The sequence below is a fragment of the Festucalex cinctus genome, chromosome 16 (genome assembly GCF_051991245.1).
Source record: "Festucalex cinctus isolate MCC-2025b chromosome 16, RoL_Fcin_1.0, whole genome shotgun sequence".
NCBI classification, from domain to species: Eukaryota; Metazoa; Chordata; class Actinopteri; order Syngnathiformes; family Syngnathidae; genus Festucalex; species Festucalex cinctus.
Window position 1 is genome coordinate 3,816,714 of NC_135426.1, and position 23,287 is coordinate 3,840,000.

General features: G+C 42.8%; 2 protein-coding genes across 3 annotated transcripts in view; both read right to left on the reverse strand.

Moving 5' to 3' along the window:
- Positions 1–150: 150 nt before the first annotated feature.
- On the reverse strand, positions 151–17,635 carry tcp11l2 (t-complex 11, testis-specific-like 2). The gene is made up of 10 exons (XM_077501521.1): positions 17,318–17,635; positions 15,652–15,828; positions 14,547–14,679; positions 10,491–10,611; positions 8,373–8,596; positions 4,459–4,595; positions 4,217–4,389; positions 3,866–4,041; positions 3,097–3,269; positions 151–3,011 (listed from the first exon to the last, which is right to left on the reverse strand). Exons 2-10 carry the CDS (start codon positions 15,818–15,820, stop codon positions 2,740–2,742), a joined length of 1,578 nt encoding a protein of 525 aa, XP_077357647.1. The 5' UTR covers positions 15,821–15,828; positions 17,318–17,635; the 3' UTR covers positions 151–2,739.
- Positions 17,636–17,724: 89 nt separating this feature from the next.
- The window catches only part of scyl2 (SCY1 like pseudokinase 2), a 27,547-nt gene continuing 21,984 nt past the window's right edge, over positions 17,725–23,287 (reverse strand). For both annotated transcript variants that reach the window (XM_077501520.1, XM_077501519.1), the window contains one exon: positions 17,725–19,439. In XM_077501520.1, coding sequence (XP_077357646.1) covers positions 18,882–19,439 — 558 coding nt within the window. In that variant the 3' untranslated portion in view covers positions 17,725–18,881. The remainder of the gene's footprint in view (positions 19,440–23,287) is intronic.

The following is a 23,287-nucleotide window of genomic DNA, read 5'->3' on the forward strand; positions in this document are numbered from 1 at the left end:
ACCAAAAAAAACATCCTTTTATTCAATGGAATTATTTAGCTTGTAATATGTGCATTTTTAGGTCGTGTTGAGGGAGAATTAAACGTACCGATATTGTTGAGAGACCGGTATGAGGTAATTCTTCTCAGTTGAAATAATGAGGCAAATACAATACATACAATTTTTTATTAGCTGTGGCAAAAATGTTTATTATACCCAACACATTATTTAATGTATTTAATTTAATTTGACAAGCTTGTGTCAATGTAGTAGATTTATTATTATATTAAGTGTAGTAGAAAGGTGGGGGGGATGTAAACTTCAGTTTGGGTAAAATAATTTTTTTTGTTCTGTGCATCTTTGGATCCACAACTAGTCGCAGAATCCCTCTGGAGCTCAACACCATTTTGTGTGTGTCCAAGTAGGTTCTCTCAAGCAAATGCAGGAATATTGTAACAAACATCACCAATCACACAAAACGGATAGAATAAATTGACATGGCGCAAAACATCTGGAAAACTGTTCCCCCGTTACACAAGCAAAAATGGTAAACACAAAAATACACTCATGCTTCCATACAATAACAGTTAAAGGGACACTTGACTCATAGAACCATTTTCAGCGGTGAAAAGTTCATATTTTGTCCACAATTGGCAAAAATGTTTATTATACCCAACACATTATTTAATGTATTTAATTTAATTTGACAAGCTTGTGTCAATGTAGTAGATTTATTATTATATTAAGTGTAGTCAGAAAGGTGGGGGGGATGTAAACTTCAGTTTGGGTAAAATAATTGTTTTTTTTGTTCTGTGCATCTTTGGATCCACAACTGGTCGCAGAATCCCTCTGGAGCTCAACACCATTTTGTGTGTGTCCAAGTAGGTTCTCTCAAGCAAATGCAGGAATATTGTAACAAACTACAGTACCAAGCCATGTAACAAACATCACCAATCACACAAAACGGATAGAATAAATTGACATGGCGCAAAACATCTGGAAAACTGTCCCCCTGTTACACAAGCAAAAATGGTAAACACAAAAATACACTCATGCTTCCATACAATAACAGTTAAAGGGACACTTGACTCATAGAACCATTTTCAGCGGTGAAAAGTTCATATTTTGTCCACAATTAATTTGATAACTTCATTATTTTTCATATACAATGAATACCTTTAAAAAGTAATTTTTCTACTTGCTGTCGACTGATAACATCACCTGTGTTGAGGAAGTAGGTAACAACCAATCATGGCTCACCTGTTTTCTGGGGTTGGTTAGCAAACTGAGCCATGATTGGTCATTACCTACTTCCTCAGCACAGGTGACATCTTTAGTCACAGCAAGTAGAAAAATTACTTTTTAAAAGGTATTAATTGCTGCACGACACTTGTGATACTTAAGCGGTTAATAAGAGGCTATGAGGTTTGTAGAATTGTTTTATATAGAGGGGGTGCAAAAGTAGGTAAAAGTGAAATTATAGTCACATTTATTTTTTATTTTTATTTGAATAACTTAATGATTTTTATAACAGTATACCTACTTTTGCACCACACCATATACAATAACATTTATAAACATGTGTTATATATAGGTTACCTGTGTTGCTACTGATCTAAATAAAAATCTGTTTTAAAAAAAACCCTTGGAGCACTTCCATACATTTGCGTGTAAGAATCACAATGACATTTATTTCCTACAAATAATGTATATTTGTCCACCTTTATCTGCTGGAGACGTAGTGAATGCTCCTCCATTTGATAGCGCAACAACAATTAACCTGCTGCTGGTAGATGTACCTTCTAAAACTGAATAGGCCCATTCTTATTATTTCCTCTTTTTTATGTTTGTTGACATTTTTGCAATGTAAAATATGTGTCTTGGATATATAAAGGTTGAGACTTTCCTGTATTAAAATGCTGCACTTCACTGCCGGCAACGCCAGCTCACCCCGGGTTTTCACCGGATGCGGTTGCGGTGCGTCTTGACTGCGTGCTCCGGTCGCGTCAATTTTTTGGTCAATCCACACCGGCTCCGCACAGCTGCGGTCCGGCAGCTCCGTCGCCGCCCACTTCCCAACGTGTCTCACGTGACCGCGCGCGCGCGATCATGTGGCATTTCACAAACGACAAACATACAGAAAGTCTGTGCTCAACAGAGAAGCAGAAAGAGAGGTGGACTTCTTTTGATTTAACCTTTTCTTCTTCTTCTGCTATGAGATTCCATGCAGCATCCTTTTTTTGGTTGTCCTTATAAAAAGGATGTGCCGTGTCATATATTATTTTGTGGTTTTCCACCTCCAATATAAACCTCTCCTCGTCCATGTTCGCTGGCGTCTAAACCGTGAATGAGCACATGGCCCGGCGACGCCCACGTCACGTTTTGCTGAAAAGCTTGCGAAATAGGAGCTGGCGAGGGTTTTATTCTGAAAGGTAACCGGAAATTTATTTTGAAACTGCGTCGGTCTTCCTGTCCCGCTCGATGTGTTTTGTGCTAGCTTGCCATTTGCCGGAGGCCTACCGCTGCGGCGTCCGGCAAAAATAGAAAATAGGTCTATCCTTGCCCTGCGGCACGCCGCAGCTGAGACGCAGTCGACACGCAACGCACCCGCAAGCGGTGTAAACTGCACCATTCGAATGAATGGAATCTAATTGCTTGCGTCGCCGGACCGCACCGCAACCGCACCGCAACCGGTGAAAACCCGGGGTGAGTTTGTAATTCTGGTTGTCTGGTAAAAGAACAAAAACTGACACCGCAGGATCATTCAGAGGCGACGGCGTCCTGCGGCGGGGAAGATGGCGGCGGTGGCGGCGGTGGCGACGGTGGGCTGTTGGCGAACATCATCTTCCTGATGATGTCGGCATAGAACGGTCCATAAACGGCCTTGTTGTAGTTGACCAGGGAGAGGAACTTGGCGGCCAACGCCGCCAACTCCGAGTGGATGGCGGTGAGGCCTGCGGGCGTTTCTTCTAGTCGGGCTTGAGGTTTGGGATCGCAGATGAGCGCCGTGAAGTAGCGCTGCACGCGCTCCTCTGCGGACCGAGCCGGAAGGACATGAGGTTAAGGACATGATTCTGGAATTCAGGGAAAGAGCGGAAGCAGCATCCGGAAACGTACCGACGAGAGTCCGGATGGGGTTGTCCTCGTGGCCGATGCTGGCGATCTGGCCTGCAAGGGTGGCCTGCAGCGCGGGGCTCAGTACGGGGTAGCCCCTCTCCGCTAGAGACTTGTTCAGCTCGCTGCAGATCTGAGCGCTCACGCCCACTAGCGCCTCCTGCAGGCTAAAAGTCCTGAAACAAAATTTATGGTTATAAGTCGAGTTTTGTTAGTAAGCGGTTCAGAAAATGGATGCATGGATGGATGAATGGATGGATAGTTTAAATTAGTTTTCATGGTGGTTCTGTTACTTTGTATTAGTTTTATATATTTAGTAAATGTTTTAGCTAGTTTCAGTATTAGTTTTATGTTGTTGTTTTTTAAATGTGTATTACTTGTTTGCAATATTCAAAAAAACAGCATGGGTCATCTGCAGGTGCTTTTCTATTGGCTTCTGCGAGATGACATTACTTCTGTGTTACACGCTTTCAAACGTCCTTATTCCGGTTAATATCAAAATAAATCTACTTAAAATCACATTTAAAATCATCCACAAAGGCTCATGCATTACATTAATTACCAAAGACTCAAGCAAAGGACATTTTTGCTATCATTACAGTTACTTTTAGTTAGTCTTGTAAACATAAAATGTAGTTTCAGTTCGTTTTCGTTTTTTTTTTTTAAATAATTTTTGTTTTTATTTTATATTGTTCACAAAATTGTTTTTTGAATTTTAGCTTCAGTTTTTCCGTTAGTTTTAGTTAAAAGAACCTTGGTAGCATGTACTCACGGGTTGTGGTCGAGCAGCACGGCGGTCATCCTCTTGAGGCGCTCGGACAGGGCGGCCACGCCCTGCACAGGCCCACCCACCATGCTGTAGACAATGAGGAGAACCTCGTTGACCGCCTGCCAGCGCTTCAGCTGCACCTGCACTTCCCGCAGACGCCCCTCGTCCGTCATCCACGTCTAAACTCGACATAAAAAAAAACAAAAAAACATTTACACGTTCTGCCGCAATTTTGTCCTGTTTTACTGCCACTTCTCCTCCCTTCCCTGAAATTTGAGTTGACTTGGTTCAAATTATTTCAACCTGTTCAGATTGTTTAAAAAAAAATTAAAAAAATAAATAAAATCTGCTTACTTCCGGGAGCGGGTGCTTGGAGTAGTCCCACAGAAGTATGTGTAAGAAGGCCACATTGAGTACTTGGAAGGGTCCAGGTAAACGCGGCTGTCGTTTCCCCTGGTTGCTAGGCATGGTGGACAGCAGCTCCTCAAAAGTCATTTTGATCCAAGCGGTGGTGTTGTTCAAAGCACCTGAACGACACAGAAGACGTCATGTCTTCGCTCCTGTGGACGTTTGTTTTGCCTCGTCACTGCGCTCACCGGGCGTCTTGTCCAGGATGCTTTGGAACGTGGCCCTCTCATACTCCACGCTCTGCTTCTGCATGACGGGCCGCAGGTTGTCGATGGTCAGGTTGACAAAGTCGGCCTTCATCAGGTCCAGCACGCGGAAGATCTCCCTGGCGGACGAGACGAGAGACGCTCGCGTCAGCGTGGATTCTCTCCAGAACAATGTTCATTTTGACAAGAAATTTTAACTCATTCACTCCCAGCAGCCACTTTTACAGAAACAACCCCCTTCACTCCAGGCTGTTTGACTGGATTTGGACCGATGTGGCAAAGGCTCACAGCATATAAAGAATATAAAGTACATTTCTATCTGTTTCCGGTTTGCAGCAATCGGCATTAGAATATAGCTAAGTTTAATTATTATTCACAATGCTGTTGAAAAGACTGGAAGAAAGCTTTTTGCAACATGGCCCTCCCTGGTTGATCTCATACTCTGCTGCCATCTGCCGGCCATTTTTGTAATAACTACCATTACTTCAAGCATTCTCAGAGGTTGCATAAGAGCATTCTGTTTGCTCTAGCATAAAACAAGCAAACAAACAAACAAAAAAACATAAATATGTCTTTGGGAGCATGGTAATATTTAAACTAGAACGTATTTATACGGTTTTGGGAGCAAATGGGTTTATGTATTTTTTGTTACTGTCTTTTTTTTCACTTCAATTTTTATTTCCTTTTTGAACACAAATAACATTGTTGTATATAAAATACAAACAAACCTTCAACATTAACAGGGGAAGCCACTTTGCTAAACAATTCACTGACTACTTCTCATATTGATCATGTCCATCGCCATTTAAGTCCTTGTATGTTTTCCATTTCTCCACTTTTCATGTCCTTGAGTACCCCGCAATCTCATATGGAAAGTTAGAATCTCCATCGTATGGATTTCTTCCACGATTGCCTTCCATTGGTCTTCATTCGGTGGGTCCACTTTGTACCATTTTCTTGTTATAGCTTTTTTGCTTGCCACAAGCAATATATTTACCAAGTATTTGTCTTCATGTTGTATCACTCCTTCATTGAAGTCATTCAAATAGAGAGTCATACAGTTGAAAGGGATTCCATACCCCAGAATCTCCTGTACCAAATAGTGTATTTTTTTTCCCAAAAATGTATTTTTTTTGTTGTTGTTACTGTCTTTTGATTAAAAAAACAATTAACGTTTTAGTCATCATTTGGTCATCTATTGGATTTTAGTTTGAATACAATTTTAATCGACGAACAAAAGAGCAATTTTAGTCAACTAAATTGAGAGTTGAGTCACTATTTTCCTTCAGCATACATTTAAACTTTTATACAGAAAATTAAAATACATCCGTTTGTAACTGTCGTTTAACACGCAAGAAACATTTAATACAACTTTATTAATTTTTTCAATGAAACATGTTGAAGTGACAGTAATATAACTTACTTTTCACCTAAATAAAAAAAGTGCATAATTAATTGAGATTAATCTTACAGTTGCAAAAAATTAGGGGTGTGGAGTGCCTAGTATCTGGCAATTCGATCCGTATCGCGATTCATAGGTCACGATTCGATTTGATACCGAATAATGCCGATACGAATGTGTAAGTCCATTATTGCGATTTTTTTTTTTTTAAACTCAAATTTAGAAAATACTAATCAACTTGTACATGTACACTGTAAGATTTGTATGATAATGTATTGAGCTGAAACTTCAACACTCTAAGAAACAGGTTGCAATCTGTTTCATGTTTGAACAGCATTCAAATAAAATATTAAAGCTCAATGTCATGCTTAAAGTGTGAACCCTTTTTTGTTAGTTTAGTTTATTCATTTTTTCCTTTCGGACACATTACAGTTTACATCAATCACATCACATCATTTGCAACATTGACATCCGAAAGAAGGGCTGACGGGTAGAAGCCGAAGCTTATTCGAGACCCGTCCCCATCGACCCATTACTATAACGCATCAATCATATACATTATTTAGAATAGTCATTAATTTTTATCGTTATCCATCCCATACTATCCCAGACACTGCTCGCTCAGTTCATCTTGAATGTCCGTGTGTAGATTGTGGCTAGTCCCAGTCATTTGGAACTGGTGAGTCGGCTCCCAGACGCCACCAGCAAGCCCACCCCGCCAGGCGAGCAGCCAAGGCAAGCGCAATTCTTCTCTTTCACCAGTAGGGTCTTCGCTGACCTCGGATCAGCTTTCACACGTTGTGCTTTCCAGAAGAGTAGATCGGCTTGCATTCGGCCCATTGCTTTCAAGCAATTTCAGCACTCGATTCTGGTCAGGTAGCACCACTGGTTGCTAGCATGTTGTGGATCTGATGACTCCTGTGCGCTGCCCAGCCTAGCTCACCCAGCAGAGCGGCCCACGCCAGCTGCATTCCAGGAACCAGACCACCAACCCCCATTTTGCGTATTGACAGCAGATTCATTGGAGCCACAATACAGCCTTATCATGTAGCCTTGACTGTTAGAACAAATGTCCAAACGGAATTCGAGACAGACAATATTTAGATTCAAACGGGAACAGCAATACATGTTATCAATGCAGGTGTATAAACAAGAGTTAGCCTTGGCAAAGTCAGCAAATAATCATATACAACTCCAGCTTTGGGTAATTAGTGATGTTGTTGTTGTTGTTGTTGTTGTTGTTGTGATATTGTGAATTACTGTTGTCTCTCAAGCGCTGCCAATTCCTCAGCTCCTTTCACGATTCGTGTTTTTAGTTGACCAGAGTTATCTTTAGTTTGAATAAAAATTCGGCAGTCTTTTGTCCACGTGCTTTCGATAGGTCCATTCTTTCTCATTTGTCGAGCCTTTTTGGCGATGTCAGCATTTCGTTTGGTGAGGTTTTCGTTGATGTAGACATGTTTCCCACGAAGCTTGTGACAGTCTCTCAGAAGAGCAATCTTTTTCTTTCTGTCAACAAACCTGATCAGAACTGCCGGTGGTCGTGTCCCTCCAGTTGGAAGCGAAAAGCACATCTGAATGTGCGCAGGATCAACAGTTAATCCCAAATCTCTGAGTTGAAGTGTCACTTGCTGTTCCACAGTCTCGTTCCCTGAATATTGGTCAGAATCTTCCGTGCTCGTGCTAGCCGCAGCTCTCAAAGGGCCACGGCGCGGCTTGATCTTGATACCGGTGACTATCACATCGTTGATACGAAGATTTTGTTCCAAATCATCCACTTTTTGTTCCAAGGCAACAATGCGTCGATCTTTTTCCTGTGTCTCTTTCTTCAATTGCTGTATTTCCTGAAGAAGTGGCTCAATGCTCTTCTTCATTTCAAGTAATTCGGCAACCATTCCACTGAGTTTTTTAAGAGAAGATTTTATCTCCTCAATCTCGTCAGCTCTTTTTCCGCCAGGCATTCTGCAACAATGTAGTTAAAAATCCCAATGCAAAAATCAACAAGTAGTTAGATTCACGAGCGAGTGCAGGAGCAAGTACAGATGCGTCCTTCCTCAACAGATGCGTCCTTGAATTTGTTGAACATTTCCATAAAAAATTTAACGTTTAAATATTGATTCGACCGCATATTGAATCGATACAAGAATATTGTCCTGTTATATTGCTATATATTGCCGAATCGATTTTTCTTAACACCCCAAATAAAAATATTTGTACATAAAATCAAGTGCAGTGAGCACTAAATATTTTGTGAGCGGTTCTTTTCTCCAACCCGTGTTTCATTCCTTCTGAGTGGATTGTGTGAATATCCGTCACTCTATTATTTTCATTTTTGTTTTAGTCATTGACGAAATTGTCAGTCAATTTTAGTTGTCGTTTTCGTCTCAATGAATGGCTTCTATTTTAGTTTTTGTTCCATTTTCTTCTGAAAATAATTTTTGTGACGTTCCTCGCCGAAATGATCAGTGTTCCGGAACCACATAGACGCTTTTACCTGAAGAGCGTGACGGTGTTGTCGGTGCTCTCCCTCAGCTTCTTGATCTCGTCGTCGCGGATGGGCGCGCACAGCTTTCCCATGGCGCTGATGACGTACGATGCCAGGCCGGCGATGTCCACCGCGTCATTGTCCACCTGCTGCCTGATCAGGTCCATGTCCAGCACCTCCAGGATTTGCGTGCGCATGCGGTTGGCGCCGGGGTTGAGGAAGGACAGCAAAATCTAGCCCAACAAAACAACAGCTTTGTTTGTTTTTACGAGAGGACGCTTTTTTTTTTTTTAAACCAGTTGATGAACTTCCGTGAGGATCTTCCGTGTGACCAAAAGAGACGAGGATGGAGCATGTAGCAGTGGGAAAGTACACGCTCCATCCTCGTCGCTTTTGGTCACACAGAAGAGTACCCGGAAGTACATCGAAAAAAATTGCGTCCTCTCGCAAACAAAAAAACAAAAAAATAAACCTTTTACGTTATCTCGCAATCATTGCGAGGGAACGCAAAGTTTTTTTCCCCCTACCATGTCACCTTAGGGCAGGGGTCTCAAACTCCAGTCCTTGAGGGCCGCAGTTCTGCATGTTTTAGAGGTTTCTCTCCACAAACACAGCTGAATCATATAATGCCCCCGGGTTTACACCGGTTGCGTGTGCGGTGCGGTGCGTCTTGACTGCGTGCTCCGGACGCGTCAATTTTTTGGCCAATCCACACCGGCTCCGCACAGCTGCGGTCCGGCAGCTCCGTCGCTGACCACTTCCCGCCGTGTCTCGCATGACCACGCGCGATCATGTGGCATTAAAAACAACGACAAACACACAGAAAGTCTGTGCTCAACAGAGAAGCAGAAAGAGAGGTGGACCTTTTTTATTTTGTGGCTTTCTACCTCCAATATAAACCTCTCCTCGTCCATGTTCGCTGGTGTCTAAACCGTGAATGAGCCCCTCGCACGTTAACTCCAGGCCCGTCTACGCCCACATCACGTTTTGCTAGCATGCTTGCGAAATAGGAGCTGGCGAGTGTTTTATCTTGAAAGGTAACCGGAAATTTATTTTGAAACTGCGTCGGTCTTCCTGTCCCGCTCGACAGATGAAAACAGATGAGGGCCGCCTGGATTTGAACCTTGTGGAACACCAAACTAAACAAAAGTAAATTTCATCAACACATTTTTCACCAGACTAAAACTAGACTACACTAAAACCGACATTAATAAACAATAACTGGTATGCATTTTCGTCAACTAATGAAGACGAGACAAAAATGTCCTTCACTTAATAAAAACTGGACTAAAATCTACGGCCGTATTTTCAGATTTATTTTTTTTAATCTTCGTCTCTGCTAATCTGATCTGCAGTTAGCGAGTGCAACATGCACAAACGATTCATGGTGAAAAAAAAAAAAAAAAAAGTAAATTATAGTTATAATTTAACATTAATCCACGGCTATAGCATACCAACAATAATGTTAATCTGACTGCTAACTAATGCTGCCTAATTTACTAGCTTATAACATGGATAGTAGCCACTGTAATTGTGCGTCAAGTTGTTTTTCATCAAAAGATGAGAAAATTTGATGTGAAATAGTTTTAAAAATACACAGTGGTAAAATGATTGTCCTGACTAAAACTAGACTAAAAAGTTGACAGTTTTTGTTGACTAAAACTAGCCGGATAGAATTTTGTTTCCTTGGACTAAAATGCTAGCTTTATAGTCAACTAAAAGTTGACTAAATAAAAATGGGATGAGGTTGACTAACTGTGATTAAAAACTAATAAGCATGATTGAGACTAGACGACAATTTAGACTATATTTTAAAATGGCAGATAAAAGTAACACTAGTATGAAGGGATTACAATAATAAAGAAATTGTACGACGTACCATCACAACAGTCACAAGTCGACTACGGAGTGCATCAAATTCCCTGCAGCTTACATAGGCCAAGCATTATAGCATGATCACCTGCATCCAATGATGGCCAAGCAAGGGTGTATTATCATCATGAATCATATGAGTTGGGTGCGTGTCTTGACCAAACCCGAGACTGACTCACCAAAACCCCTGGGGTCCCATCAAACCCAGGTGAAGGAACCACTGATTTAACAAGAAGGTGATTTTCGATTTGATACCTCTCGGATTTCCTCAAGCAGTTTGATGGCTTGCTGGTACTCGGGCGGGTCGTCGTTCAGCTCAGACTCCAGGATGTCCCAGAATGCCTTGTGGACGTTGTCGCGGACCAGCTTCCATAAACTGGAGACACACAGAAAAGTCAATGTTGCTCGGCTTACTTGACTGAATCGCCATCGCGCTGCGTGCATGGTAGTGTTAATTTCATCAACGAAAACTCAACAAAAATCATTTTGTCAACACACATTTTTCAACCGGACTAAAATAAGACTAGACTAAATCCTTCATTAATAAACAATAAGTGGGACTAAATCAGTATGCATTTTTGTCAACTAATGAAAACAAGACGAAAATATCCTTCACTTCAAAAAATGCACTAAAATCCATGGACATTTTAGTTCATAAACAACAAATAAATAAATAAATAAATAAATAAATAAATAAATAAATAAAAAAAAAAATCTTGTCTCGGCTAATCTCTCACACAAGAGAAAAACAGGAGGTGGATTCACGGTGAAAGGTTAAAAAAAAAAAAAAAAGTAAATTATAGTTATAACTTAAAGGGATACTTGACTCATTGAGCCATTTTCAGCAATAAAAAGTGAGTATTTTTGTTGTGGTTGTGCTCTCAGGGTATGTGTTTTTGTTTTTTCCACTAGCCTCTGATTGAGGGATGGGGCGTGTCCTCCTGCGCCGCGCCTGTTTTCCATCCTCAATCAAGCCTTCATAAGGACTGTGACTGCCGACACTCCTCGTCGGAGTATTGACCTTGCTACGCCTTCGCCTAGTGCATTATTCTGACCTAGTGTGAATTTGTTTATACCTATAGCCTTGTTTCCTGTTAGTTTCGTGAGTCCTTTTAATTCATAGTTTTTTGTTGTTTCCTCAGCTTTTATGCTTGAGTGTTTATTATTCTCGCGTTGAGCCGTTTCTGCTCCGTGGTTGTATGTTTCCTCAGCTTCACGCTTGAGAGTTGTTATTCACGTTTTCTACGTCGCCCTTAGTTTTCCGCTTTGTACAGCGTGTTTTGTATTTTGTTTATTCGCGTAGCACGGTTTTGTAACCCTCGGGTATATTTTTGGTACTTCCATACCTTGCAGCTTTTGCAAGCGTTTTTTGTTAACAGTTTTTCTCCTGGCTTCGTCCAGCGCTTTTTGTTCCAGTCATTGTCAAATAAATTGTTCAAATTGTCTGTGTTCTGTATTTTTGGGATCTGCCTACCGGTTCCATCGGAACCCCTAACAATTTTGTCTATAATTAATATGGTAACGTCATTGTTATTCATGTACAATTAATACCTTTAAAAAGTCATTTTTCTACTTGCCGTCGACTGATGATGAGATCACTTATGCTGAGGAAATAAGTAACGATCAATCATGGCTCAGTTTGCTGAGCAAACCCAAAAACAGGTGAGCCATGATTAGCCGTTACCTACTACCTCAGAACAGGTGATGACATCATCAGTCGACAGCAAGTACAAAAATTACTTTTTAAAGGTATTAATTGTACATAAAAATAATGAAGTTATCAAATTCATTCTGGACAAAATATTAACTTCTCACTGCTGAAAATTCTTCAATAAGCATTCCTTTAACATTAATCCAACGGCTATAACGTTCCAATAATGTTAAATGTGACTGCTAACTAATGCTGGCTAAATTACTAGCTCATAGCATGGAGCCATAGTAGCAACTGTAATTGTGTGTCCAGCTGTCTTTCATCAAAAAGATGAGAAAAATTTACATGAAATAGTTTTAGATTCAAAAAGGTTCAATATAATCTGCTGGAAAAAAATATATATATATACAGGGGCAAAATGATTGTCTTGACTAAAACGTTGACAGTTTTGTTGACTAAAACCATTCATTCATTTTCTTGACCGCTTATTCCTCACAAGGGTCGCAGGGGGCACCGGCGCCTATCTCAGTTGGCTCTGGGCAGTAGGCGGGGGACACCCTGAACTTGTTGCCAGCCAATCGCAGGGCACACAGAGACGAACAACCATCCACACTCACAAGCACACCTAGGGACAATTCGGAGCACCCAATTAACCTGCCACGCATGTCTTTGGAATGTGGGAGGAGACCGGAGTACCCGGAGAAGACCCACGCGGGCACGGGGAGAACATGCAAACTCCACCCAGGAAGGCCGGAGCCTGGACTCGAACCGGAGGCCTCAGATCTGGGAGGCGGACGTGCTAACCACTCGCCGCCCTGACTAAAACTAGACGAATAAGATTTTGCTTTCCTCGACTAACATAAAAAATTTAAAATGCTTGATTTATAGTCGACTAAAAATGGACTAAATAAAAACGTGATGAGGTTGACTAACTGATGAAAACTAACAAGCGTGACTGAAATTGAACTAAAGCTTCGACTAAATTTAAAAATGGGAGACAAAATTAACACGGGTGCAAAGTTCCAGAGTAGGAATTTGACCAGCTCGTATTCTGGAATGTTACCACCCATCTCATCTAAATATTGAAACACATTTCAAATTGTTTTTATTTTACTATCAATATTTTTATTTATATTCAAGAAAAGTAATGTGATGACTGGGCGTAGTGGGACCAACCGCCACTCATTTGCTGTTATAAGACAGCACTGCACCCTCAACAGTATTAATGCAGTAAAATCAGTGATTTGCTTTCCAAATTAAGGACATTTCTAAGTCACCCTCATACTTACGAATAAAAGTGTATGAGAGTGAACAGTGCGAAAAAAGCACAGAAAACAAGTTTTTATTGTACCTGTGCTTCTGCAGACATGAGCTGACTCCTTTAGCTCATGACACACATCAAACAAAAACGTCACAAAATGTATACTGAACTAATAATCACCTCATCTCCTTTAATCGCGAGGTTACTTTGTCAGTATGAAATGTGGGCGTGTTTAGCTAAGCTATTATTCGATTGTATTGTATGGAAACAAGTGGATACACAGGTTCCAGCTCCCAGAAACGAGTGCAGGGGTCAGCAGCCTTTAAAGTCAAAAGATCCATTTTAGGCCAAATAAATTAAAAAAAAATAAATAAATCCGTCCGGAGCCACAAAACATTAGACAATTGTGATGAACAAAACAGTTGTTAGTTTAGTGTACTGAGGGCCCAAGAGCTAGTTCGAGTTACACCATAACAGAAAAATATGAAGGATCCAATACTTTGAGATTCATTTTCTTCTATCTTTCATCTTCTGTTTTTGGATTTTTTCTTTTATTTTATTGGTAATTTTTCATACATTTCTGTCATTTCTTACATTTTTGGCATTTTTATGGCCATATGGTCATTCTCTGCCTCTCTTTTTTCCTTTTTGGACATTTTATGGCTATTTTTGACATTTTTTCCGCCTTTTTTTGATAGCAATTTTCTGACATTTTTGGTAATTTTATGGAGATTTTTAGAGTAACTACTGAACGATTTCTTTTTAAATCAATTCTCTGACATTTTGGGCAATTTTATGGTAATTTTCTGATTTTCCCCTTTTTGAATATTTTATGGTCTCATTTTGGACATTTTTTTTTTTTTTTTTTTTTTTTTTTAACTTTCATTTCATTTCATTTCTCTTTTTCAGGGTTAACTGGGTCAGGGTCAACTTAAAACTGTTTTGAATATTTAATTATTTGTATTTAATCATTAATTTGTTTAAAGGATATTTTACCAAAAAACACACAAAAAAAGAAAACGAAAAAAATATTAATTTCTCAGGAGAGGGACTAAAGAGCCACATGCAGAGCCCTGAACTAGTGGAAGCTATTTTTGATATTGTTCTTCCCGTCACTGCAAGTTGAACACAAATGTATTATTTGTAGTAAATAAAGAATACTTTTTTTAAGTGAAATTGGGCACTGTTGGGAATCACAGTTTGAGTTTACTGCATATTTGCATAACATTTGTTTTCCCAGCTACGTTTATACAATTTGTTTAATTACACAACATGCCCTGCCCGTGAGAGAAAGCAAGCAGCCCCGACTTGTTCCACGATGGAATGCAAATATTTGTGCACGGTGCGGTGGCGTAACAACAACGCAAGACGACAGTTTGACAAGCACGATAATGATTACCTGTCCTCGGGCAGGGTGTGCGGCTCCAGCTGGAAGTCGCGGTTGACAACTATCTCGTGGAACAAGCTGAGGTTGGAGAGGTCCCTGGCGGAACACATGACCTCATCCAAGGTCAGCGTCTTGGGAGGACTTGCTGGTCGGGGAAAATGACACATGGATATCAGATTATAGCATTTGATAATTGGTAGCTGATCATGTGAAATTGTTCCATCTCTGCTTCCACTTTAAAAAGAAAAAAAATTCTGTACATAAGGGGTGGGAGCCTCACGATACGACATGCGATACAAGGCTCACGATAACGATGATCTCACAAAAATGACAATACCGTGATTAGCGATATATTGGTTTGGTAACAAATCCACGATAATCTACGATAAAACTACTCAAGATATAAACAGATGTTTTTTCAATAAGAAAAGTTTCTTTTTGTACCATCACTGAAACACAATATTCAAACTGGTGTCTTCTTCACAATGAGTACTTTAGTGTATTGTTTTTTTGTTTGTTTTTTAATACAAATGTCTTCTGAACAGAGACCACTTTCTGTCAACAAATTTGTTTCTTTCTTAAACACTACTGTCATGCAACTTGTCAGTCATTTAGTCAATTGTTTCATTTTATAAACTGTGACACATTTTTTGTGTAACATTGCAAAAGTAAATAAATACATAAAATTACTTCAATATTAAATCCAATTAAACCAATATTAATATCCCTGATAAATTGTGTGCTTCAAAAAGACGAAACTTAAAATATGTTTTTAAAATGCTAAAATTGAAGATATACACATTTTTCATTTAAATGGATGCAGAGATGAGTCACTTGCTGGACAGATAAAAGTCAGGTGATGAGTCTTTTTCGCCTGAAGACTTGCGTCCATTTCCCCACCACTCTTATGAGGCACTCCCCCTAGTGGCCCATCAGGTAATTGCTCAATAAGTAATAAACAATGGAGCAGTTATAGCTGCTTTACATTAACTACACATATCGCGACACTTGCATAGGCGTCTCGATAATCTATCGGGAGACAAAGTAGCACGACTTATCCCGATATCGACATATCGTCACACTCCTTACTGTACATCAATACTTTTTGGGCACTCACAGGAAGGCGAGCAGTGTTTGCTGGACCCGTCGCTGGTGAAGCTCTCGCGCGAGCTGTCGGTGTCGCTGGCTGAGGTGGTGCTGCGGCAGCGCCCCGGCGACGACTCGCCGTCGCTGCCCTGCTCGTCGCCGCTGGAGGCGGAGGACGGACGCTCGTCGTTCAGGGGCATCTTGGGAGCTGCGAGGGCAGTGCCGTAGAGTTTCATTACAAAGCCTAAACCTTGTCTGACACTTTTTTGCTATATGACCCACTAACTTCTGCTAGGCCCATTGCCATGGAAACGGTCGCCACATGATGAAACCCGTCCCGCCAGTCAAAACAAAACAACGATCCACTTTTTATCAACAGCTTGTATTCAATGGGAACGAGATCAGGTGTCTCCATGGTAACCGCTTGCCTCCTTAACATCAGGATCATTACATTTGAGTTGTTTTATAGTTTAAAGCGTCACCAAAAAAAATAAAAAATCCCTAGAGACAGCAAGCAGAGGATGACATAAGAGTAACCCCAATGGCTGTTTAAGAAGAGCGACGATTATCTGGATTATCTGGAAAAACATGTTCTTTAATCAAGCTGTAATTAAACATCTATCCTGCTTATCACATACTGTTTTTTTGTTTTTTTTGTTTTTTAAGAACGACATTTCTACAATTAAAGTGTCTAATATTATCTAAGGCCCCCAGAGTGTCATCCTACTATCTGGAGCTAAAAGTGAATGCCCACTCCCACTTTGGTTTAAAGATAGTACTTGACTTGTAAAGGGGGGTTGTGTGTCTGTGTTTTCCCCCCCCCTGCTGTGACGTTCATTACATCATCTGCACGAGTAAATAGCTAGGTCACAAAAAAAGCAGCTGGCCAATTTAAGCGGATTACCCAGATTCCGGCATCTGCGCTTCTTCCTTCACAAGTGTCAAAAAACATTTGACCATTTTTTGACAGCATTTGACTACTATTTATTATTTCATACATGTTTACTTGCAGTCTGTGCGGGAATTATGTCATAAAATATCTACAATAATGCAGAAATAAATGGATTTCGGACCAACTTAATGAGCACAAACGTAGTACAAGCTCAACTGTGCATGTTTTTTTTTTATTTGTTTTTTTTATGATTGTGGGCTGCAAAGTGTCTGACAAAGAGGCCCAGATTGCTGCAGCACAACGTAAACAAAGCAACGAATAAAAGAAGGCGGGACTTAGAGGAATGGACACTCCTCATTGGCTAGTACTGCCCGTCTATCACCCCTACATGGAAAATCTTTGGTTCCGAGCGCAGCACATGGACCAAAAAAATATCCACACACGCGTGAGAACAAGGTACACGTGATCTGGACTCAAGACCCAAACAAGAACAAAAGCCAATAAAGTATTTTCAAAGAACCATTTAAAACAGCTAACGTTTATTCAGTGGCACACTTTTATTGGTTGTTTCTTACTGTCAACGCCAGCTGTTTTTTTCGTATTTAATTAAAACAGTCACTGTAGTTATGTTTACTTTAATACGTGATTTTAATGCATATTAGACACGACTAACTTTCCTTTTTGGCCAGTATTGTGGAAAATAAACACAATCTGCTCTCATTAAGTGAGCAAAACTCGCATTCGACAAACGAATGCTTCGCGATTGATTTCAAACAAATAAAGTACATTAGAAGTGTATCCTTACCGTATTGAAGTCTCCCGCAATGGAGACTGATAAGAAATAGTTGCTTAGTGAGGCGAAGTTTGGTGGTTTCCTGTGTTGAAAGCTTGACGGTTTAAAGGTCCTTCGATCCTCAGAGAAGCTTGAGGACATACAGGCGAAACCATGTGATACCCGGGGGTGAAGTTTAAGAACCCGAACATAAAAAGAAGGCCAGACTATCATATATTCCATAAAAGGTTAACAGTATGAATGTAGCAACACCAATCGCTGTAAATATAAAAGATGTGGTACCCATTTTAACTGGACGCGAATAGAAGCGTGATTATGACCACTGAATCACCCCTGTGTGAAATGGTACGCTCCCGTTAGCTTCTTGAGGGAGGTTTTTGTTTACGGATGTGACTTCATAAAGAATAAAACGACAAAGCTCGTCATGGAAAAGACTTTATTAAACATTAAGTACGTCACGTGATGAAATTTACGTATTCCCTTTTTGTATGTAAACGAATGACGATTTGGGGATTGTCGTTATTGCGTGACGTTTAAATTGCAAATTGCCGTTCAGCTACTTTTCTCCGTCACAAAAATAACTACACACTCTGTTAACGGTTGTATACATTTCTTTATATCTACACATTTTCACTGGACCATCTCAGATAATCATGAAATAACAAATAACACAAATGCCAGCAGTAGTGTATATGGGAGATGCTGAATTGGAATGACCAAAAGCTTTTGGAAAACAGCTTCCAGCACACAAAATGACAACTGTGAAGTTTTAATTGAAAATTTAAGAGTATCTAATAAGCTGCGTGGACGTTGGATGTCAGCATAGTATGAATCATCTGAAAGAATCATTAAGATTGCACAAGCTTCATTACCTAAGTCCTCTTCAACTCTATATCACACCGAACTAAAACAGCAGAGGACCTCTCCATGCCATCCAATTAAAAACTTGTTGAAAAGTGCTCAAATCCAACTGACTTCTTTTGCTATTTAAAACTAAAAATAGGAATGGTACACTGCATGTGTCAAAGGAATCATTCGAAGAAAGACAAAAGCTAGACTCATTGGTCAAAATGAGAGAGACAGAGAGAGAGAGAGAGAGACAGACAGAGAGAGAAAAAAAGAATCAATACTCTAGTTTAACCCTGTAAGGCACAAGAGCCTATAATGCACCTTAGCATTCGCATCCACAAGTGATAATCAAGTCATACTGCATTTAAAGGAAGTGAAATGTAAAATGTGTATGTAGTAGGTTACTTATGCTGCTGCAGATTGTTGCCATGGAGAAAAAGGCCTACTTCCCGGATGCTACACGTCAAGCTACCTCCCTCCCTCCGGGATGTCCTCAAATCATCTCAATAAAAGGTAACTCCGATTCATAATGTAACACTCAACTCCTGTGTCCACCCCTAAGAACATCAAGTAGAAAAAGAGTAAGAAACCCCACAGCTTTGTAGAAGACAGCATAACAAGAAGTAACACTTCCAATACAAATGAGGTGCAGAATGTGAGCACGATCAAAAATTGACAGCGAAAAAAGTGGACTTTTTTTTCCCCCCAACTTCACATTGGATCATTTTCAGCCAAACAAGTCTTGAAGGTCGTTGTTAGCGGACGTGCTGTGCTTCAGTCCGCTTTGGTTGGCGCCACTGGGCGTTTGAGAGAAGTTCTGCGGGCTGAAAAACGGGTTGGCTTGCATCCCGAAGCCCGCCGCCGCCGGAAGAGGAGCCCCTCGCATGACGGGCCGAGCGTCCTTGGCCGGCGTGAACTGGCCCAGCCAAGGGGTGGCGGATGCGGGCGCCATTTGGCTGAGGGAGACTTTGGGCTTGTTGGGCGTGAAAAGGTTGTCCAGCGCTGACATGTTCACCTGGCCGTGATTCGGCGCCAGGGCGCCAAAGTTGGGGGCACTGGCGGCGGTGGCCATGCCGCCGTAGCTGGCGGATGCCGGCGGGGGCCGCATGCCGATCCCCGCGGCGCTCGCTGTAGGGAAGCCCGCGATGGCCGGGTTGAAGCCGTTGGACACCATGGAGGAGGAAGGGAAGGCGGACATGGCGGGGGGCGGCCGCGGCGTGTTGGTTAAGGACATGCTGTTCAGGGACGCCATGTTGGTGAGCAGGCTGCTGGTCAGATCTTTTGTCTGCAAGAAAAAACACAAGAATTCACTCATTCCCTCCCAGCAGTCATTTTGACTGTAGCAACACCCTTGGCTCCCAGCTGTTTTACTGGATTTGGACTCATTTTTGCAAGGCCCACAGAATATCGTGTTCTATTGCTATAAAAACATGGAACCTATCAAGAGTCGCTTCTTTCATCAGGAAGAAAAAGTATATTTCTATCCGTTTCCATTTTGCAGCAATTAAAATTAGTCAGAATACAGTGTTCCCTCGTTTATCGTGGATGTTATGTTCCAAAATCTACCCGCGATAATGGAAATCCGCGTTAATTTGAAGAAAAAAAAAAAAAATCAATCTGTTTAGGTGAGGGGCTAGACTAAGCACGGCTCAGAAGACCCCTTATGAGGAATAACAATAATGGAAGCACGCTTACCCTGCCCGGACGCGGGTCACCGGGGCCCCCCTCTGGAGCCAGGCCTGGAGGCGGGGCTCGCTGGCGAGCGCCTGGTGGCCGGGCCTGCACCCATGGGGCCCGGCCGGGCATAGCCCGAAGAGGAAACGTGGGTCCCCCTTCCCATGGGCTCACCACCGGTGGGAGGGGCCAAAGGGGTCGGATGCAGAGCAGGCTGGGTGGCAGCCAAAGGCGGAGACCTTGCCGGACCGATCACCGACTACAGAAGCTGGCTCTCGGGACATGGAATGTCACCTCTCTGGCAGGGAAGGAGCCCGAGCTGGTGTGTGAGGCCGAGAAGTTCTGGCTAGACATAGTCGGACTCGCCTCCACACACAGCTTGGGCTCTGGTACCAGTCCTCTTGAGAGGGGTTGGACTCTCTTCCACTCTGGAGTTGCCCACGGTGAGAGGCGCAGAGCAGGTGTGGGCATACTTGTTGCCCCCCGGCTTGGCGCCTGTACGTTGGGGTTCACCCCGGTGGACGAGAGGGTAGCCTCCCTCCGCCTTCGGGTGGGGGGACGGGTCCTGACTGTTGTTTGTGCTTATGCACCAAACAGCTGTTCAGAGTACCCACCCTTTTTGGAGTCCTTGGAGGGTGTGCTGGAGAGCGCTCCCCCTGGGGACTCCTTCGTCCTGCTGGGGGACTTCAACGCTCACGTGGGGAATGACAGTGAGACGGTGTTCTGTTATTGGACTTCTGTGCTCGTCACGGTTTGTCCATAACGAACACCATGTTCAAACATAGGGGTGTCCATATGTGCACTTGGCACCAGGACACCCTCGGCCGCAGTTCGATGATCGACTTTGTAATCGTGTCATCGGATTTGCGGCCGCATGTTTTGGACACTCGGGTGAAGAGAGGGGCGGAGCTGTCAACTGATCACCACCTGGTGGTGTGTTGGCTCCGATGGTGGGGGAAGATGCCGGTCCGACCTGGCAGACCCAAACGTATTGTGAGGGTTTGCTGGGAACGTCTGGCGGAATCCCCTGTTAGAAAGAGTTTCAATGCCCACCTCCGGCAGAGCTTCTCCCTTGTCTCGGGGGAGGCGGGGGACATTGAGTCCGAATGGGCCATGTTCCGTGCCTCCATTGTTGAGGCGGCCGATCGGAGCTGTGGCCGTAAGGTGGTCGGTGCCTGTCGCGGCGGGAATCCTCGAACCCGCTGGTGGACACCAGCGGTAAGGGATGCCGTCAAGCTGAAGAAGGAGTCCTATCGGGCCTTTTTGGCCTGTCGGACTCCGGAGGCAGCTGACAGGTACCGGATGGCCAAGCGGAACGCGGCTTCGGCGGTTGCTGAGGCAAAAACTCGGGCATGGGAGGAGTTCGGTGAGGCCATGGAAAACGACTTCCGGACGGCTTCGAGGAAATTCTGGTCCACCATCCGGCGTCTCGGGAGGGGAAAGCAGTGCACCATTAACACTGTGTATAGTGGCGATGGGGTGCTGCTGACCTTGACTCGGGACGTCGCGAAGCGGTGGTGGGAATACTAAGAAGACCTCCTCAATTCCACCGACACGTCTTCCTTTGAGGAAGCAGAGTCTGGGGACTCTGGGTTGGGCTCTCCTATCTCTGGGGTCGAAGTCACTGAGGTGGTTGGAAAGCTCCTCTGTGGCAGGGCCCCGGGGGTGGATGAGATCCGCCCGGAGTTCCTAAAGACTCTGGATGTTGTGGGGCTGTCGTGGTTTACACGCCTCTACAACATTGCGTGGACATCGGGGACAGTGCCTCTGGATTGGCAGACCGGGGTGGTGGTCCCCCTTTTTAAGAAGGGGGACCGGAGGGTGTGCTCCAACTACAGAGGGATCACACTCCTCAGCCTCCCTGGTAAGGTCTTTTCGGGGGTGCTGGAGAGGAGGGTCCGTCGGGAGGTCGAATCTCGGATTCAGGAGGGGCAGTGTGGTTTTCGTCCTGGCCGTGGAACAGTGGACCAGCTCTACACCCTCAGCAGGATCCTTGAGGGTGCGTGGGAGTTTGCTCAACCAGTCCACGTGTTTTGTGGATTTGGAGAAGGCGTTCGACCGTGTCCCTCGGGGAGTCCTGTGGGGGGTGCTTCGGGAGTACAGGGTACCGGGCCTCCTGATACGGGCTGTTCGGTCCCTGTACGACCGTTGCCAGAGTTTGGTCTGCATTGCCGGCAGTAAGTCGGATTCGTTTCCGGTGAGGGTTGGACTCCGCCAAGGTTGCCCTTTGTCACCAATTCTGTTCATAACTTTTATGGACAGAATTTCTAGGCGCAGCCGAGGCGTTGAGGGGTTCCGGTTTGGTGGCCTCAGCATTGCATCTCTGCTCTTTGCAGATGATGTAGTGCTGTTGGCTTCATCGAGCCGGGGCCTCCAGCTCTCACTGGAGCGGTTCGCAGCGGTTGTGAAGCGGTTGGGATGAGGATCAGCACCTCCAAATCCGAGACCATGGTCCTCAGTCGGAAAAGGAAGGAGTGTCGTCTGCAGGTCGGGGATGAGATCCTGCCCCAAGTGGAGGAGTTCAACTATCTTGGGGTCTTGTTCACGAGTGAGGGTAGGATGGAGCGGGAGATCGACAGGCGGATCAGTGCAGCATCTGCAGTGATGCGGACTCTGTATCGGTCCGTCGTGGTAAAGAAAGAGCTGAGCCAAAAGGCAAAGCTCTCGATTTACCGGTCGATCTACGTTCCGACCCTCACCTATGGTCACGAGCTGTGGGTCGTGTCCGAAAGAACGAGATCCCGGATACAAGCGGCCGAAATGAGTTTCCTCCGCAGGGTGTCCGGGCTCTCCCTTAGAGATAGGGTGAGAAGCTCGGTCATCCGGGAGGGACTCAGAGTCGAGCCGCTGCGACCCTTGTGAGGAATAAGCGGTCAAGAAAATGGATGGATGGATATATATATATATATATATATATATATATATATATATATATATATATATATATATATATACACATATATATAGTGTTGCCACAGTTACCTTGAAAAAGTAACTTAGTTACTTTACTGATTACTTGGTTTTAAAAGTAACTAAATTGCGTTACTGATTACTTGATTTTAAAAGTAACTAAGTTAGATTAAAAGTTACTTTTTTAGTTACTTTCAGCAGCTGCCGATAACACCATCTCAACATAAAAATAATGCAGTAGAAACGGAGTTCCAAATACTTTATTGAAAGTGCATTTTTAACATGAAACTAAAGTTTTTTTTTATGAAAAACAAAATAGGCAGTCTCTCTTGACTTCTTGTAACGTAAATACTTTTTATAAAACAAAAAATAAAAATCTATCCAGGTTGAAAATGAAAATCCACTAAATTCCTCTATTGTTTGTTTGTTCCGCTATTCCAGTGTGTACACATGTATCAGTTTAAATATTTATTAGTAGTTATTGACAGTTATAATTGTTTTTTGGTTTGTTTGTTTTTTCTCTTCAAAATAAGGATCAGGAAAACAAAA

Coding starts and splice junctions, on each gene's coding strand:
- tcp11l2 (XM_077501521.1), bottom strand. CDS start 15,820: ATGCCCCTGAACGACGAGCGTCCGTCCTCCGCCTCCAGCGGCGACGAG. Junction 4,390..4,458: donor CATCCTGGACAAGACGCCCG/GTGAGCGCAGTG, acceptor TGTGTCGTTCAG/GTGCTTTGAACAACACCACC. Junction 4,042..4,216: donor CCAAGCACCCGCTCCCGGAA/GTAAGCAGATTT, acceptor TGTCGAGTTTAG/ACGTGGATGACGGACGAGGG.